The sequence below is a fragment of the Equus przewalskii genome, chromosome 17, assembly GCF_037783145.1.
Source record: "Equus przewalskii isolate Varuska chromosome 17, EquPr2, whole genome shotgun sequence".
In the NCBI taxonomy this organism is placed as follows: Eukaryota; Metazoa; Chordata; class Mammalia; order Perissodactyla; family Equidae; genus Equus; species Equus przewalskii.
The window spans coordinates 41,822,448-41,839,892 of record NC_091847.1 but is presented as its reverse complement, the minus strand read 5'-3'; the positions used below and the strand labels follow the sequence as shown (position 1 = coordinate 41,839,892).

At 34.9% G+C, this 17,445-nt stretch overlaps 1 protein-coding gene and 1 pseudogene across 25 annotated transcripts in view; one reads left to right on the top strand and one right to left on the bottom strand.

The window, feature by feature from the left end:
- SLC4A10 (solute carrier family 4 member 10) overlaps positions 1–17,445 on the bottom strand; it is a 275,647-nt gene that overhangs the window by 40,800 nt on the left and 217,402 nt on the right. For all 25 annotated transcript variants that reach the window (XM_070581380.1, XM_070581389.1, XM_070581385.1 and 22 more), the window contains one exon: positions 1,387–1,492. In XM_070581380.1, coding sequence (XP_070437481.1) covers positions 1,387–1,492 — 106 coding nt within the window. The remainder of the gene's footprint in view (positions 1–1,386; positions 1,493–17,445) is intronic.
- On the top strand, positions 14,192–14,833 carry LOC103554425 (ribulose-phosphate 3-epimerase pseudogene; annotated as a pseudogene).

Here is a 17,445-nt window from a genome sequence, read left to right as displayed (position 1 = left end):
ATCCTTATTGTCCACAAAAGGGAAATATAGATGGAAGATACACTGCTGAATATATCAACCATGACCTCATGTCTAAATACTGAATAACTATCGAATTCTTTCTTGCTCAGCTCATCATTTCTTTTCTTGGTCAATTTAAATGGCTCTCTGAGAGGAAGTGGTGTGGTAAGATTATTTTTCTAGGGAAAAACAGATGGAACAGAATAAATGTTAACTATAACAGAAGAAAAGTAAACAAGAGTAAGTAAAAGCTTATTCTAAAGAAAAAAGGTAGTAAAATATAGGTCAAGGTAGAATTTTAAGTGGAGGGTAAATCATTTGATTTTGATTCTGAAAGAAAACATGTAATGGGGAAAATTGAGAAAATAGGCAATAGGTCAAGTGCTCTTATAAGAATCATGTTTAGAGTATTATGATATTTGTACAGCAAAAAAGATTTCCACATTCCTCTAACTGTCTCACTTACTAACATGATATCTGTTCCACAAAATGAATCAGAATTCATATAGTTTTATGCAGATGGTTATAATAGGATTTGAGCGTATACAAGTAGGTAAAGTGGTAGAAACTCTGGAATGCCATGTCTGTAACTGGGAAGAATAGAAAAGAAACTAGGATGACTCATTTTAATATTTATTAAAAGCATAATCTTTGAATTTTTCCAATTATGAGGTTTGATAGATGAAAAAAAAGGTACACAAACATAAGAGATTAAGAACTGAGAAATGCAGCTATGAGAGAAAAAAAAGAAATCACAATACAGAAGAAAGCCAAAAAAGTTTTTAAAAGGTACAGGATTTAACCTTGATAGGTGAAAAATATATTGCCATCCCCTTTCTTAAGTGGGAGGTAAGAAAAAAAATGGAAGTAAAAAAGCCTTTGTTGAGGGACATGCCAGAATTTTGTTGAGAGAAGTGACTTTTGTTCTTCCCAAAGACTTCAATATTTACACTAAAATATTAACAAACATCCCCTCCCCCTCAGCATATTCTGAACAGCTGGAGCAGTGTTACAGAGTAAAGTAAAAGCGTTCTGGGTTCTTTACACAGAAGGTCGACTTAATTCTGCCATATGGTTTCATTTAGGTCAACACCACTCTTATTTAATGAGCTTTCAGTTAATCTAGTCATATAATACCATATATGTGTGCTTTTAGAGCACTCAGGCCTACTAAATATTAGAAAAACTTTATAATGAAAGAAAACCCCAGTGTACTGATGAATACCTGAAATGAATGAAATTAAAATTAAGACAAAACTATCACTTTTACAACAGTATGCCTTCAAAACAATTTACCATAGTGGCAATAATTCATTCAACATGTCAATGAAAGCCCTTATAGTAATAAGATTCAAGATATGACTTATTTTTCAATGTTTCACTTACTGACACAGTTAGATTCTCCCAAATTATGTCAGAGGCAGAAATATTGGACTTCCTCCATTCCTTCAATGTATCATTGCTAGGATTATGTGGTTCCACACAGTTACACCTGAAAAAGCAAAATAGTGCCTTTTGTGAAACAAGTATCTTTTTGTCAGTGTACTCAAAACAAATGTATAATGGATCCTTCTTCCCAGTCACAGCCTTCCTCCATCTGAGAGATAAGTATTTAGGTCAGCCTAAACTCAAAGACACAGTATTTCCAGAAAGCAGGATAGATACATTGCTAGGAATCTGGACCACTCTATAGGGTTTCTTCGAAGGAGAGGTCATTCCCTCCCTTTCCCAGTCAGAGGAAATTTTTGAAAGCAAAGTTTAGAACACAGGGTTGTTGGGGCCTTTCAAACCAGGATGTCTTCTAGACCTTTCAATGACCATTTGCCCCTAAATTATAAGTCAAGAGGAAAACATGATAAAAATCCAAATCTATTATTATAATAATAATTATTATTATTATTATTTATTTTTATTAATATTGTACAAGCATACAATTAAAATCAGCTATTTAATTCATATTCTTAAGATCATTTATAATTTTGCTATGTAATTCAAAATTAAAGCTAGATTGAAGAAAGAACCCTAGGTATCTCAGGATGTACTATTCTTTGTGATGAGTGATAGTCCTATTAAAACTCAAACAACCAATACTCAAAAGTTTTTTGAGTACCTGCTACATATAAGGTAGCATGATGAATTCCGGGTTGGGGTAAGAGCAGAGAGAATAAAAAACAGTTGGGCATCGTGGTATTATTTATATAATATAAAACAGTTTTTAACTTCATGTTCTATATAATGAGAAGACGCAAGCAAAGATTGCCAACAAAATAATGGTCTTAAATATTAACTTCAATTTACAAATTTTGTGTTTCCAAAAATTTATTCATAAGACTATATTTGCCCTTCAGAAAGCATTTTCTTATAGAAGCATTTTATATAAATGGTGGTTGGGTTACCAGATTAACCCACATATATTACATAACTTGAAAGTTAGTTAGACTGATGTTTTAGTGATATCAATTGAACTGTAGAACCTAACTATCGCTTCTAATATTGTTTCTATTGGAAAATATCTTATAGTTTCTACTTGGCAAATCCCTCTGCCTGAGCAACAGTCTCTCTTCTGTCTTCTACATCAGGAATTTAGTCTGTTCTTTACCACCACTCATTCATTCTTCACTGAGTATTAAGTGTCTATTATTGCAGGGAACTCTACTTAACTTGGGCAATGCAGACAGGCATGGTACCTGCTCTCACTAAGGGAGGTTAGAGGATTCCCCAGCTGGGGTCACCTGAGGCTGGGCCTCTAAGAAAGCAGAGAGTTCCAGTGAGAAAGTTGGTGACAAGCATTTTAAAGGAATGGTATATGGAAGCATTAGCTACTCTGGGCAGCTGCAATGACCTCCATGATATCAGAAGGAGGAGTTACAGTAAAAGGGACACAAAGGCACTTGAAATGCAGTAATAGACATTCATTAATGCAACTTATTCAAGCTGCAGCTTCCTAAGTCTCAGGTTAGTTGTACATAGTGTCATAGAACACAGGCCTTTGTGTCAGAAAGCTCTGTCCTTCACTGGCTGGGTGGCCATGGACAAATTATTTAAGCACTCTAAATCTTGGTTTCCTCATAAGTAAAATGGGCATAAAAATGCTTACCTAGTAGAGCTATTTTGAAGAATAAGTAACATGTTATATATGAAGTGCCTAACACATTTAGGCAGTTTTGAAATTGTGACTGCTATCATCATGATGATAATCACCAGCATTATCTTCTGGTTCATTTTTCAGTCCTTCACAAAATGCAATAAAACTGTTAGCTTTCACCTTGATACAACACAAAAACGTTAGGCTGTCTTTAATATGCTGACATTCTTTTCATTTTGCTTCCAATGCTTTAAAGAGAATTTAATTACAACCAGCATTAGAACAGTTTGCCACTATTACTAAAATCAAAAGAAACAAATTCCTATCTAATTTTGATCCTGGGTCATTAGATCACTGGGCAAATATATTAAAGATAATATATGCACATAAAGAGAATAACTTAGTTTTTAAAAAGTTTAAATTATTGAATAACAAATAACACTAAACTATTGAATTACTGAGTATTTTCTAAAATTAAGTATCAGATTTGGCTTCTGGTTTAAGAAACGGGACTGAACAAATATGCTTATTTTCTCTCATTACCTAGAATTCATTAAGCAAAAAAATATATATATAAAAAGAAACATGAGAGAAACAGGAGCAAAAGAGAGATGTAAATAAATGGAATATGAAAAGCATAAGAAAGCAGGATGTTTGAAAAACCAGAACAGAGGAATAATAATGCAATAGCAATACTTTTACATTTAATCCTTATAATAGGTAGTAATATCCACATGAAAATATTGAGACACAAGTAACTTGACCAAGGTTACACAGCTAGAAAAGTCAGAGTCAGAAGTTAAACCTAGGCAGTCCACTCCTAATAACTACCTAAAATATATATCTCCTTCCAACCTTAGTAAAAGAAGGACATAGTCTACCCAGTAGAATCCCAAAGAAGGTCTGGACTAAGAGAAGGGCTCACAGTCTACAAAGTAGAGTAAGAGGAGGAATTGAAAATATGGGAACTAATTGAGAGTCTGACTATAGAATAGTTGATTCCAGAAATCCTCCCCCCACTACTACATACACACATACTCCTTCTTCATAGAATGGCATTAGAATTTTCTCTCATTAATGCTATTAACATTATGAGGAAAAATTATTTTGAACCTAGAGTTCTATATTGAGCCAAACCATCAAATCAAATGTAAGGAAGAATTTAAAAAGTTAATTCTTGGTAGATTTCAATTTTTCTTGCATGCATCCTTAATTAGAATGCAAATTGATGAATAAAAAGGAAGATGTGGGATGAAAAAAAGAGCGGTTCTAACCTAGGAAAGCAGTGAAAGAACTCTCAGAATGACAAATGTGTGGTAGAGCTCAAGAACAAATCAGGGAAGGAGTGACACCACAAGGTGGCAAAATAGAAAGCCCTAACCCTCATTCTCCCATAGAAACATCAATTTAACAAAAAATATACAGATCAAAATACTCTAATGAGAATCCCAGAATCCAGCTAAGATGTTCCAGTACCCTACATGAATGCAAAGCTGAGAACAGTCACGTTCAAGTGGGTAAGAAGAGCAATTTTATTTTAGCTGCATCAGCCCCTCCTCCACGCTGGTACTCAGCTCAGCAGAGGTAAAGAACACCCTAGCTCATATTTTTTACACTGGTGAGAAAGAGAAGAGTATAGGCTGCATCTTACATTCCAGCTCTTCAGGGGACAGCCTGAAGGACTGGTTTCTGTCTTGTCTCATTCAGGGCACTGCTGCACCCATCATAGTTTGGATGCCTGGGTGCATTGAGAACAAAGAAGAAGGGTACAGTGGATTGCTGTGACTAAGATGGTTCAGTGCATTCAGGAGAAGATGAAGAACTTGAGGCTTCTCCCTCTGGAAGGAGTGAGAGGAGTGGAGCATGTGTCTGGTGTTCAAGCTTTGTGGAAGAGTGCCCAAGGAATTTGTATTTGTCTCACCTGATGCCAGGTGCTGATGGGGAGCCAGCATACTGTGGATACCTGGTAGCCTCAGAACAAGTGACAGCAGAGCGCTTGCTATTGTAGAACCAGAGAACTAGCAGTGCCACAGACAGACACCAGAGGGAGCAAGAGATTGTGAACGTCTGGAAAAATAAACCAGCAACCCTCTCTAATTGAGAAATTGCACACATAGACTCAGAGAAGTTGCATCCTCTTCCTCCCCCCAACAAAAAGGTTACAAGGCCCCCAGAATCTCTAGTCAAGTGGCTTAGCAAGGGTCTTTGTCTGGACAAAGCCAGTCCACAAAGACTAGGAGAGGTGCCTGTTATTTCAAATGTACCAATCCCAACACAAAGTTATGAGACATATTAAGAAACAGGGAAACATGGCCCAAATAAAGGAACAAAATAAATCTCCAGAAATTTATCTTAAAGAAATGGAGGTATATGAATTACCTGACAAAGAATTAAAATAGCCCTTATAAAGATACTCTATGACCTCAAGAAAACAGCACATGAACAAAATTAGAATATCAACAAAGAGATATAAACTATTAAAAAGAATCAAAAGAAAAAATTTTGGAAGTTGAAGAATACAATAATTGAACTGAAAAATTCACTAGAGGGTTCAATATCAGTCTCAATCAAGCAGAAGAAAGAATCAGTGAATTTGAAGACAAGTCATTTGAAATAATCCAATCGGACAATCCAAAAAGACAAAAAAGAAAAAAAAATAATAAAGTGAAGAAAGCCTAAGGAACATATGGGATACCATTAAGAAGACCAATATATGCATCATGGTAGTCCCAGAAGAAGAAGAAAGAGAATAAAGGACAGAAAGTCTATTTAAAGAAATAGTGGCTAAAGACTTGCCAAATCTGGGGAAGGAAGTGGACATTTAGACTTAAGAAGCCCAACAAACTCCAACCATAATGAATCCAAAGAAATGCACACATGACACATCATAATCGAACTGTCAAAAATTAAACACAAAGAGAGAATTTTGAAAGCAGCAAGAGAAAACAACTCACCATGTCCAACAGAAACTCTATAAGACTATCAGTGGATTTTTCAGCAGGAATTTTGAAGGCCAGAAGACAGTGGGGTGATATACAGGCATACCTTGGAGATATTGCAGGTATGGTTTCAGACCATCATAATAAAGTGAGTCACATGAACTTCTTGGTTTCCCAGTGCATAAAAAAGTTATGTTTACACTATACTGTAGTCTATTAAGTGTGTGATAGTACTGTGTCTAAAAAAGACAATGTTCATAACTTAATTAAAAAATACTTTATTGCTAAAAAGTGCTATCATCATCTGAACCTTCAGCAAGTTGTAATCTTTTTGCTGGTGGTGGGGGGAGTCTTAGAAAAATGCAATATCTGCAAAGTGTAATAAAGCAAAGCACAATAAAATGAGGTATGCCTGTAATCCAAGTGCTGAAAAAGAAAAACTGTTAATCAAGAATACTTTTCTGGCAAAACCATCCTTCAAAAACAAAGGAGAAATAAAATCCTCCAAGATTTAAAAAAAAAAAAACTGAGGAATTTCATCACCACTACACCTGTCTTACAAGAAATGCTAAAGGAAACCCTTCAAGTTGAAACAAAAGGATGCTGAACAAAAGTATATGAAAATATAAAGTTTGCCAGTAAATGTAAATATCTATACAAACACAGAATACTGTAATGGTGGTGCATAAATCACTTTTAATTCTGGTATAGAAGTTTAAGGACAAAAGTATTTTAAAAGTTATATAAAGTATGGTATACTAGTATAAGCTAGTATCTAAAAGTATAAAAAAAGATGTAATTTGTAACATCAATAATATAAAGTGTGTAAAGCAGAGAAAGTAAGAGTGAAGACTGTACGCAATTGAAGTTAAATTATCAGCTTAAAACAGATTGTTATGTTTTATGTAAGCCCCATGGTAACCACAATGAAAATACCTGTAGAATATACACAAAAGAAAATAAGAAAGAAATCAAAGCACATCACCACACACACACAAAAGTCAACAAAACATAAAAGAAGAAAGAAAGAGAGGAAAAGTGGGACAAAAATGCTACAAAACAGACAGAAAACAATTAAAAAAATGACAATAGTAAGTCCTTCCCTATCAATAACTACTTAAATGTAAATGGATTCAACTCTCCAATCAAAAGACATAGAGTGGATGAAGGCATTAAAAAAGCATACTGTTTAGAAGAGACTGTAATTGAAGGACACAAATACGGTAAAAGTTAAAGGACAGAAAAAGACATTCAATGCAAATGGTAACCAAAAGAAAGCTGGGAGAGGGGGGCTTAATTATATCAGACAAAATAGACTTTAAGTCAAAAACTGTCAAAAGAGACAAAGAAGGAAATTATATAATAAGAGGGTCAATACACAAGGAAGACATAACAATTAAAAATATATAAACACCTAACAGCATAGCAGCCAAATATATGAAGGAAACATCAACAGAATTGAAGGGAAAAATAAACAGTCCTACAATAATATTATGAGATTTCAATATCTCCCTTTAAATAATGGATAGAATTCAGACAGAAGGTAGATAAAGAAACAGGGGAATTGAACAACACTATAGACCAAATGAACCTAATAGCATATACAGAACATTTCACCTAACAGTAGCAGAATACACAGCTTTCTTAACCACACATGTTAGGTCACAAAACTAGTCTTAACAAAGTTAAGAAGACTGAAATCATACCAGGTATATTTTCCAATCACAACAGAATGAAATCAGAAGTCAATAATAGAAGGAACACTGGAAGATTCACAAATATGTGGAAATTAACAACACACTCTTGAACAACCAATGGGTCAAAGAAGATATCAAAAAAGAAATTAGAAAATATCTTGAGGCAAATGAAAATGAAAATACAATATACTAAAACTTATGAGATGCAGCAAAAGCAGTACTGAGAAGGAAGTTTATAGCAACAAATGCTTACATTTAAGAAAAATGAAAAATCTCAAACAAACAACCTAATTCTAAACCAGAAGGAACTAGAAAAAGAAGAACAAACTAAACCCAAAGTTAGCAGAAAGAAGGAAATAATAAACTTTAAAGTAGAAATAAATGAAATAGAGACTAGGAAAACAATAGAAAAGATCGATGAAACTGAGTTGGTTTTTTGAAAAGATCAACAAAATTGACAAACTTTTAGCTAGACTAAGAAAAAAGAGAAGACTCAAAATTGGACATGAAAGAGGAGACTTTATAACTGATGCCACAGAAATTAAAAGGATTAGAAGAAATTACTATGAGCTATTATTCACCAACAAATTGGATAGCCTCGAAGAAATGGATAAGTTCCTAGAAACATGCAATCTACCAAGACCGAATCATGAAGAAACAGAAATTCTGAACAGACCTATATAACTAGTAAGGAGATTGAATCAGTAATCAAAAATCTTCCAAAAAAGAAAAGCCCCTGACCAGATGGCTTCACTGGCGAAGTCCACCAAACATTTAAGAAAGAATTGATGCCAATCCTTCTCAAACTCTTCCACAAAATTGAAGATGCAGGAGCACTTCCAAATTCATTTTATGAGACCAGCATTACTCTGATACCAATACCAGAAAAATACACTACAAGAAAAGAAAACTACAAGCCAATAACTCTGGTGAATATATATGCAAAAATCCTCAACAAAATATGAGCAAATTGAATTCACTAGTATATTAAAAGGACCATACTTCATGACCAAGTGGCATTTATCCTTGGAATGGAAGGATGGTTCAACATACAAATATCAATCAGTGTGTTACACTACATTAACAGAACAAAGAATAAACATCACATGATCACCTCAATAGAGATATTAAAAGCATTTGACAAATTCCATATCCTGTCATGATTAAAACACTCATCAAAGTAGGAAAAGAAGAAAAATATCTCAACATAATAAAAGCTATATATGACAAGGCCACAGTTAACATCATAATCAACGGAGAAAATCCAAAAGTTTTTCCTCGAAGAACAAGAAAAACACAAGGATACCCACTCCTGCCATTTCAATTCAACATACTACTGAAAGTCCTAGCTAGATCAATTAGGTAAGAAACAGAAATAAAAGGCATTCAAATTGAAAAGGAAGAAGTAAAATCATCTCTGTTTGCAGATGACGTGATCTTATATGTAGAAAACTCTAAAGATTCCAAACACAAAAAACTGTTAGAAGTAATCAAAGAATTCAGCAAAGTTGCAGGATAAAAAACCAACACACAAAACTCAATTAAGTTTCTACAAACTAGCAATGAACAATCCAAAAAGGAAATTAAGAAAACAATTCAATAGCATCAAAAAGAATACAATACTTAGGAATAAACTTTACCAAAGATGTGAAACACTTGTACATATAAAATTACAAAATATTGCTGAAATAAACTAAAGATGACACAAATGGAAAGACACAAATGTGTTCATGGATTGGAATACTTAATATTGTCAAATGCCCATATTACCCAAAGTGATCTACAAATTCAATGCAATCTCTATCAAAATCCCAATGGCATTTTCAGAGAAATAGAAAAAATAATCATAGAATTTATATGGAACCACAAAACATCTTGAATAGTCAGAACAAACTTGAGAGAAAAGAATAAAGTTGGAAGCCTCACACTTCCTGCTTTCAAAACACATTACAAAGCCAGAGTGATCAAAACAGTACGACATTCACATGAAGACGAAAATATAGATCAATAGAACAGAATAGAAAGCCCAGAAATGAACCCTCACCTATGCAGTCAAATGACCTTTGACAAGGATGGTAAGACTACACAATGGGGAAATGATAGTCTCTTCAACAAATGGTGCTGGGAAAATTGGATATCCACATGCAAAAGAAATTGGACCCTTATCTTACGCCGTACACAAAAATCAACTCAAATGGATAAAAGACTTAAATATAAGAGGTGAAACTGTAAAATTCCTACAAGAAAACAGGGGAAAAGCTTTATCACATTGGTCTTAACAATGATTTCCTGGATATGACACCAAAATCACAGGCAACAAAAGCAAAAATAGAGTGGGACTACATCAAACTACAACGATTCTATATAGTAAAGGAAACAATCAACAGAGTGAAAACACAAGCTATGGAATGGGAGAAAATATTTGCAAACTTTATCTAATACGACATTAATATCCAAAATATATAAGGAGCTCCTACAACTCAGTAGTGATAAAATAAATAGCTCAACCTAAAAATGGGCAAAGGACTTGAATAGACATTTCTCCAAAAGTGAGCTAAATCCATGAGAGCTAAATCCATAAATCTCATTATTTATGAGAGCAAAAGTACATTCGTTGCATTTAACATTGGTAAACCAAGAAATAGTAATATAAGCATATTATTTAGAGATATGTAAGTACCACCAAAAATAAAAAACTTTGTTAAAAGTGTTGCCTTTGAGTGAACTGGTACTTTAATTATAATCTTTCTATACTATTTGCATTTTTCAGGATGTATTTGAAAAAATAATTGGTTCTTGTGGCAGCTCTAAATTTACTTTCTAATTTCCATGTGTACAAATTATCTTGAAGTCCCGCCTATATCTAGCTTTGTCTTCTTTTCTCTTTAAAAAATCAAAAGCTTACAATCATGGGGAAACTATTCCAGTATTTCTCTTAAACATATCATACCCTGCTCGACTAGAATTGTACGCTCAAGCTATTTGGATTATTTTCAACAGTAGAAGGCAAATTATCATGTCATCACTAATGTTAAAAAAGTTATCATCTTAGGCAATATCTGTCCCTGGCAGCTTTTAAAACAGGTTATTTCTCAATGTTGCTTTCACTATAGTTCAAAGCTTATTGCTTTGTGACAAAAAAACATGTTAAACTTGCTTTTCAGTTGTTAACTTGGTATATCCATCCTGTCTAGATTCTGAGATAAATAATGCTTAAATAATCATTATCATCTCTTTTGGCATCTTGAAAAATGATGTTTCAAGATTCTATTTGTAAGCATCACTAAAATAATTTCAGAGTCAGCATTTACTTGCAGCCATAATTATTTTTCCACTTTAGTTTACAAAAACTGCCTCGTTTCTTTTTCCATGTAGATAAGAATTATAGAAATACTAAAAATATGAAGATTGTTTAAAAACCATTTTACAAAACTAATTATTTGTGTATATTTAATACATGATACTTCTGTGGTGGACTATGTGTTAGACACTTTGTGTGCCACTTCAAATCCTATCAGTCCCACTTTTTCTTCCAGCCAATGCTGCAGTGACCCGTTCTGCATAGGCTTCAACTGGTCACATTCAGGTGCAACCTCTCGGTGCCTTTCTTCAGGATGCACCATGTATCTCTTTCCTCCTGCTCTTACACTACTGTCATCCTTAACTAACGAGTGATAGGGGCTGAAGGATATATGCTTCCTCTTTTCATTCCCAGGGCAAACAGTTGTAAGTTGCATTTCATAAGCCTTCTTTAAGATCCCATCAAATCAAGCATCAGTTACCTATACTTATGACCAACTAGACAACACAATTTCTTAATGGTTTTTATCTCCTTTTCTATATTATTGCATTAGTCTGCTTGAGCTGTTATAACAAAATACCATAGATTGAGTGGCTTAAACAATAAAAATTTATGTTCTCACATATCTGGAGGCTACAAGTCCAAGGTCAGGGCACCGGCATGGTTGGGTTCTGGTGAAGGCTCTCCTTCTGGTTTGCAGATGGCCACCTTCTCACTGTATCCTCACATGGCAGAGAGAGAGAGAGATCTTTCTCTCCTCCTCTTCTTATAAAAACACAGTTTTTCAGGTTTGGGCCCCACTCTTTTGACCTCAGTTAACAGTGATTACCTTCTTAAGACTCTATCACCAAATACAGTCACAATGGGAGTTAGGGCTTCAAAATATGAATTTTGAGGGGACACTATTCAGTCTATAGCAATCACTCTCCCTGTTCTTCACTTCTGCTCGTTAAGACCAATTAAGGCTCAAGGAAGCTTTTGTCTTAGGCTCTGCTTTCAGGGGAACCCAGGTTACAATATGTGTTGTTCTCTACATGTGACAACACAGAAAAAAGGATCCTTTGAAAGCTTAGTCATGAAGGCATTATGAAAATGCTTAATTAACTCAATAAAAAGTTAATGGATACAAAAAAAGTTAATGAGTGTCATGCAAGACACCATGCTAGGTATAGTATTGAATAAGATAGACATGATCCTGGTGGCTTTCTTTAAATGCAGGAGAGAAATACTAAACAGTCAATTACATAATTATACAAATACATTTGTGCAATGTACTATAAAGAAGTCTAGGCTGCTAAGAAGGTAAATAAAAGGAGAGCCACCTTGAGTCTGGGTGTTCAAGAAAAACTTTAAGAAAATGAGGCTTAAGCTGAGGTTTAAAAAATGAACAGAATTTAGGTAAGTGTGGGCAGGGTGATGGAGGTAGTGGACTAGAGAGAGCAAACAGCAGGTGGGAAGACCTAAGTCAGGTTGCACACATGCACAGAAAGGTTAGTGTGGCTGAAGCATAAGGGGAGTGAGGAAAGAGATGAGGAGTGGCACAGTGAGATAGCAAGGCCTAGGCTGTGCAGACTGAGCCTTGAGGGACCTAGTAAGTATTCTGAACGTTAAAATGAGAACATTTGGAAGCCTTTCAAGGATCTTTTGAAAGATTTTTTATTCCATTGTTGCTGTGGTTTTTGTGGTTAATATTGGTGATGCAGCCCTTATATAAAGTCCATATAGTTAATTGAAATGATCAGATATAGGCATATCTAGAACAATTGTATCTCAAGCTCTTGAGGAATGACATTAAAGGAAAGTACTCAGATCACTGAGAGGTCTTGCAAGAAGAATCAGTGGACATAGCAGAGAATTGTGGTAGGAAAGATCCTGTATCTGGCATCAACCAAAAGGCAGTATGGAAGACAGATCAGGTGAGTCCTGAAGTTCTGGAGCCACCACAGATGCCTAATCTATGTTATCATGCATATAAGAGCTGCATGTTACTCCAAGACCTGATTTCTGAGTCCTAGGTTGGGATCCAGGGACAAATTCTAATATAAATAAAATTTCCATACCTAATGAAGGTACCCAGACACTGGTCTAAGGACCAAGAATTAACAGTAGAGCTCCCAATAACATATCTATTGTCTGAAATAGGATGACTACTTATTTAAAAAAAGTAGATCCTAAAGTATCCGCATTGCTCTTGGATCCTCTTCCAAGTGGACGCTTAGAGATTACACCTACAGCAGCCTCCAAAACACTATCAATTGATCTACAATGTCTTGTCCTGAATATCTGGCTCCAGTTTCACAGTTGTACCAGGATTAGATGAAAAGCATTGGGTGAAAAAGCAAAGCTCACAGGCCTTCAAATGTCTTGTTACTGTTCTGCCCATACATACAGGAACTTGCCAACCTGTAGGCCAGTTCACTAGCAAGGGCTGGTGTGTTCCCATGATGGGAAATTCCCCCAAATTGATCTTTCTGTTTCTTTACCTCAGAAAAAAAGGTCCAACACCATAGAACTTTGATGGGAAAACATTTTCATACTCTGAAAATTTGGTAAAAGTAAGTTTATTGATGATAAAAGGAAACTAAAATGCGAAATAAGGAAAATATGTCAAATTTTTTGTAGGAGTAACAAAATAAGAGAGAACTAGCATGATAGTAGATGTATACATTAAATTAGTATAACAGAATTTTATTTGAAAGGAAGAATTTTATTTGAAATAGAATTTATTTGAAAGGAAGTTGAGAACAAAAACATTTATTAGCCCTTTGACCACATTTATATTACTAACAAAGGGCACTTAAATGGAGATTTGAGGTTATTCATTTGCATATTTTAGCAAAATCACTAAATAAGTCAGCTCTTCTGTTATCTTACCCCATCCAAGAAACGAAAACAAAGCAAGATGCTAGTTCTGACTCATTTAAATAGTAGGCAAGTAAACTTAAAACATAACTGATTCTAAAATAAATTCTTAAAATCTACAACTTTTGTCTCTACTTTGATTTACACTGGGGAAAATTAATCATTACTTCAAAAGAAAACTTAGTCACTGCTTAAAGATTAAAGTACTAACACATTGAAAAAAAAAAAAAAAAAACAAGGACAAATTGGGATGATGCCTTTATCTTGCCAGGGGAATTGTGGGACTTGGTTCTTGGGAACCAGTACCATGGTGTCCAGCTGTAAGATTGTCCCATCCAGCCTCAACAGCAACCTGGCCAACTCAGGGGCTGAGTACCTCAGGATGCTGGCCTCCAGGGCCAATTTTCCGCACCTGAATGCAACGGTGACCACCTTTGGTCACCTTGTGGTAGAGTCTCCAAAAGCAGCTAGACCAGGATCCTTTCTTTAACACGCATGGGATGGTGTCCAGGCTGGAACAGTGAGTAAAGCTTGTGGACGCAGTAGGAGCCAATCAATATGCCTTTCATCCTGAGGATACTAAGAACCCAGAGGCTTTGATTAAAGATATTTGGGAGAATAGGATGAAGACTGGACTTGCCATCAAATTAGGAACTACGGTTGAGTATTTGGCACCATGGGCTAATGTAGATATGGCCTTGGTAATGCCAGTAGAACCTGGGTTTGGAGGGCAGAAATTTATGAAAGTTATGCTGCCAAAGGTTCATTGATTGAGGACCAGTTCCCTTCTTTAGACATAGAGGTCAATGGTGAAGTGGGTCACGACACTATCCATAACTGAGCAAACACGTGGCTAACATGATTGAGGAGTGAAGACCCCAGATCTGTGATCAACCTGTTAAGATAAATTTGCTCAGAAGCTGCTCAGAAACATTCTCTTCATCAGTGATACTTCAAGAAGCCCAATGTTTCTGTTCTTGAAATTTCTGTTTTACTGGAAAACAAGAATGTTGACTGCCAAATCATATAGTATGAGGCAGGGCTGCTTTGTTGAGCACTTATGCATTCCAATGACTTAAACCCATTGTGTAAAATAGTCTAAGGGGTTAGAAACTGGGGTGTGTACCTGCATTTTTAGTGGTGGAATTTAAAGATTAGTGTGTTGAAATACCCTGCTTTTCCTGGGAGACTTGATTTTTATACAGAGTAAAAATATAGCTGTATTAAGATTATAAACAGAAATGTATCTTAATGCCTAAGGAAGGCATGTTAGCTATTATGAAAAAAAAAGATTTTTCTGTATTTCTGAAAAGAATTTTCTGGTTTTTATCATCTGTTTTCTAAAATCAAAGGAAGTTCTTATATTTTTCCTATTTTGTGTCATTGTGATTTGTGTATATGCTTAATAATATGAGTAGAATGGAACATATGAAAAATCTAAGCTTGGATCTGGCTGGGTTGGCATACCATGTTCTTCTTGCATCTAAAACATCTATTTTTCCCTTTCGCTTTATATTTAATACATAAAAACTATTTTTAAAATGTCTGAAGCCCAGGGGTTTTCAGGTGGTCTGTTCTAAAATATAAGCATTGATTTTATCAGAGTGCTTTCTTTGTCAGCTTTGCTGAAGGGGCAGGTTATTCAGTGACCCCTCCTCCCACTTTCTTAATGCCGCCTACCATTCTTACAGACTTAAATAATGCTCTTGCCTTAGTCTGAGTAGAAAGAAAAGTAAAGCTTCTATTTGGAAGTAATACTGAGGTGATCTTCCCTCTGCCCCTTTCAACTTATTTGACCTCAGAAAATCACACAACCTCTTTGAGTGTCTATTAACTCATTATACTTCAAATGTAATTATAACAATTGTGCAGGCTTATGTTGAGGCTTAAATGAGCTATGGTAATATATACAAAGCTTCCACTACTGTTCCTAGAATGCTCAATACAAAGTAGCCATATCATTATAGGTTTGTTATGTGCGTTATAAAGTACTTTGATATAATCTCATTAAATAAAAAAATCAATCCTAAGACTGGTAGGACAGGTATTTTGTCCCCATTTAAAAATGAGAAACTAAAGTTCAGCAGCAGGCTGGTACCATGGAAAAGATCTAGTAGGGCATAGGATTTCTGGTTGCACTCCTTTTACAAGCGGAGCCCATGGGAGGTGGGGTGGGCAAAGAAAGTTTCTTTTACTTAGCATTGTCTTATTTCCAGTCTAACTTTATTCTGTAGCAGAACCAGATGACTGAGAATATTCTGGAACTAAGGATATTGATCCAAATGATATATAGTCTATTATTCCAAGAAAGACCAGGTAGGTTAGGAGATGACAGAGTATAGAATTAATCCGTAAACTAAAATATCTATAACTGTGTTGCAAACTATACTTAGAAAACAAATACATTTCAACTACTTTATTCTTATAAATACTCTTGCTATATGATAAATATGGCAAGAAATTTTTTTTAAAAAGGACAGGTATCTGCAACATTTTTTTCTGCACCAATTGTCAGAATTTGAAAAAAAATGTAAAAATAAATCTTTTAAAGGTTAGGTCTGGGGCCTCCAAACTTGTGAGGAAGAGATATTTTCATTATTGCTGAAGTTTTTAGATTCCCAGGAAGGTTCTAAGAATACAGTATACTGAAGGCAGTGACAAGGAGGGACAAAAATGTTACCTGCCTTCTCCTCCCCACTGGGAATCCCAGCTGACTAAGCATATGTGAGTGAGGAAGCAGCAAATGGCTTGGAAAGCTGCTTGGAGATCTGCCAGGCAAAACTTGAAGGTCCTCCTGATAGATGGTATCCGATCCCTTGGTCAGGGATCCTGAACTTAGGGCCATGTGAACATGTGCCCGATTTTTGAGACTGGCATATACTCCCTAAAGTCTCCTTTTTGGAATCATAAAAAGTATTAAAACTGCTACAGAGATTAGAATGATTATTTTAGACATTTGCTTAGGTACATATATATGCTGTGGTTCACATTCAAATCATCTGAACATACAGAAGAACTGCCTCAAATCCTTACCCAGCCATGTCAGGAATTCAAATAATGATAACATAGATGACTATTGCATAGTGCTACTAAAAAGAAAACTGTTACTATCGCTCATTAGAAGCAATAGTCTCTTTCTTATTAAATTAAATTAGTAATATATTGTCTAAATCTGTTAACAAGTGGCAAACATTCTACTTTTTAGGTAGCTAATGATTAGAATTCTCCAAGTTTGCCATTTTGCTAATTTACCTCAGAAAATAAAGGCCCAACAATCATTTAACAGTAAATTATTTGAATATTGTGAAAATTTGGTAAAAGGAAATTTATATATGATAAAAGGAAACTAAATGTGAAACAAAAAGTTTCTTGCAGAAGTAACATAACAAGGGAGAAAGATAGCACTATAGTAGAGGCATGAATACATCTATGTATAAATGTACATGTGTGTGCATATATACACATATATGCTTTCTCTATCTACTGTGTATCTATACATCTAGATATGACATGCATACAGCTACCATATGCATGGCAGGAGGTACTTTGTTTTCTAGCTTA